This window comes from Engraulis encrasicolus, chromosome 9 (assembly GCF_034702125.1).
Source record: "Engraulis encrasicolus isolate BLACKSEA-1 chromosome 9, IST_EnEncr_1.0, whole genome shotgun sequence".
Classification (NCBI taxonomy): Eukaryota; Metazoa; Chordata; class Actinopteri; order Clupeiformes; family Engraulidae; genus Engraulis; species Engraulis encrasicolus.
The window spans coordinates 26,086,567-26,089,066 of NC_085865.1; the positions used below are offsets into that span (position 1 = coordinate 26,086,567).

The window sequence follows — 2,500 nt, forward strand, 5'->3', positions numbered from 1 at the left end:
GTGTGTGTGTGTGTGTGTGTGTGTGTGTGTGTGTGTGTGTGTGTGTGTGTGTGTGTGTGCACGTGTGTGTGTACATGTGTGTGTGTACATGTGTGTGTGTGAGTGTACATGTGTGTGTGTGTGTGTGTGTGTGTGTGTGTGTGTGTGTGTGTGTGTGTGTGTGTGTGTGTGTACGTGTGTACGTGTGTGCGTGTGTGCGTGTGTGTGTGTGTGTGTGTGTCTCTGTCTGTCTGTCTGTGTGCGTGCGTGCGTGCGTGCGTGCGTGTTTGTCTCCTACCTGATGGAAGCCCAGGTAGTCTATGATGGTGGAGGAGGCGTAGAAGACCATGCCATCACTGCTCACCACCAGTGCAAAGCCCGTCAGAGACTGCAGACAGGAAACAGAATTAAGGAAACAGGAAATGGAATTCAGTTATTTACAGGTAATGCAAGACCATTGAAAAAAAATATTTACACATTTATTGGCACAGCGCATTTCATACACAAGGAAGCTCAATGTGATTCAGGATGACACTGCGAAAGGCTAGATGCAGCATATGGTAATAATGAAACATTGGTAAAAAGACTACAAGTAGATTAAAGTAATTACAGCCATTAGGGAATTATAGAAATCAATAAATACATTAAAATATGTAGAGATACAGATAATACAGTAATTCTCCAGATGAAATTCAAAAAAGTTCGTAATTCATAAAGAGTAATTCAAAAGATTGCAAAGAGTAGTTCAATAATACATCACAATGACAATTCCATCAATTGAATCAAATTCAATCAAATTGAAAAAATGTAATCAAAGAGGACCAAATCATCAACTAATTAGCAATACCAATAATGGCACGTCACTGGAAAGTGGAAACAGATGTCAACGCGTGCACTGGCTGCATGGTGGCATGGAGCATGGCACATGTGATCCATCTACGGGCTGAGGTCTTTCACCATGGACACTTTTGTTTGTTTACTTCTCTGTTTGTTTTTGGGGCTTACGCCATTTGTCTCTTCAAACGTGTTTTCAAAAACACTGGCACATCCTCTCTGCATAAACACACGGCGCGCACATACCACAAATTGTCACTCAAAGACGACACTGCACGCACAGGGAGACACATTGCAAACAGCATACAGGACAGGGATGCACACACACACGTACGTACGCACGCACGCACGCACGCACGCACGCACACACACACACACACACTTTGACAGTGACGCTGGCACGCACACAGAAACACACACACATACACACACCCCCAAATGCACCAGTATTCAGGGGCAGTGGTGAATATTTTTGTGTGCAATGAGCATGTTCAGTTTTTTCCTCTGCCACTGCTTAACCTGTTCTGGATCTGAAAAGGCCTCTGGGGAAAGCGTTGAAGTATTTAAACGCTATTGTGTATGTCTGTGTGTATAGTACGTATAGTAAACGTAGGATGGGTGGAACGTGCATTATGCACATAACTCTTGTCCATGTCATATGCACGCCATTGGCACTAAGAGAGTTGGGGTATGCATGGTTGCATGTGTGTATGTGTGTATGTGTGTGTATGTAAGCTTAATTGCAGGTTCTTGTGTGTGTGTGTGTCTGTGTGTGTGTGTGTGTGTGTGTGTGTGTGTGTGTGTGTGTGTCTATGTATGTGCGTGAGTGAGTGCGTGCGTGCGTGTGCGTGTCTGTGTGTGTGCACATGTGTGTGTGTGCGTGTGTGTGTGTAAACTTAGGAGCTGGTTCCACAAACTGCAAATGTATGAACTTCCCGGTGGCTGTGTTTGTTCAGCAGCCAAGTCCCTGCCGATCGCGTGACTCGCGCTCCACCGCTGCCAACTCGTGTCACCTCCAGTTTAATGTGAGCCAGAGCAGGTTCGTGCACAGCTGAGTGTGTGCGGTGAGTGTACTGTAACTGTGTGTGTGTGTGTGTGTGTGTGTGTGTGTGTGTGTGTGTGTGTGTGTGTGTGTGTGTGTGTGTGTGTGTGTGTGTGTGTGTGTGTGTGTGTGTGTGTGTGTGTGTGTGTGTGTGTGTGTGTGTGTGACAGCTACAGAAACAGAGGAATAGAAAGATAGTGATATGGAGTCTCTGTATATATATGAGAGATAAAGAAAGAAAGAAACAAACAAATGCACAAACAAAAAAGAAAGAAAGATTCAATGAAGGAAGGAATGAAAGAAAGGACGGAGAGAGAAAAATGAGAGAAGTAAAAGAGTCTGAAACAGAGAGAGAGAGAGAGAGAGAGAGAAAGAGAGATGTGTACTGCATGCTCAACCATGTACATCTGAGAAAGCATAGGTAGGAGTACACCACTGCTTGAGTATTTAACAGATAATATATGCAAGTACTTACTGTAAGTGCAAAGCGATAGGACATTTAGTGTGTTACAATTATATTTAAAGGTGCACTGTGTAATCTTTTTTTGTAGTTTCTGTACAGAATTCATTCTGCATTCACAAATATTACCTTTTTCATGAATACTTACCACCACCACCAAATTCTAAGTAGTCATTATGACTGTG

The 2,500-nt window shown here is 43.5% G+C and overlaps 1 protein-coding gene across 2 annotated transcripts in view; it reads right to left on the minus strand.

Moving 5' to 3' along the window:
- The window catches only part of LOC134455644 (uncharacterized), a 122,092-nt gene that overhangs the window by 21,734 nt on the left and 97,858 nt on the right, over positions 1 to 2,500 (minus strand). For both annotated transcript variants that reach the window (XM_063206848.1, XM_063206847.1), the window contains exon 5: positions 278 to 367. In XM_063206848.1, the coding sequence (XP_063062918.1) occupies positions 278 to 367 (90 nt within the window). The remainder of the gene's footprint in view (positions 1 to 277; positions 368 to 2,500) is intronic.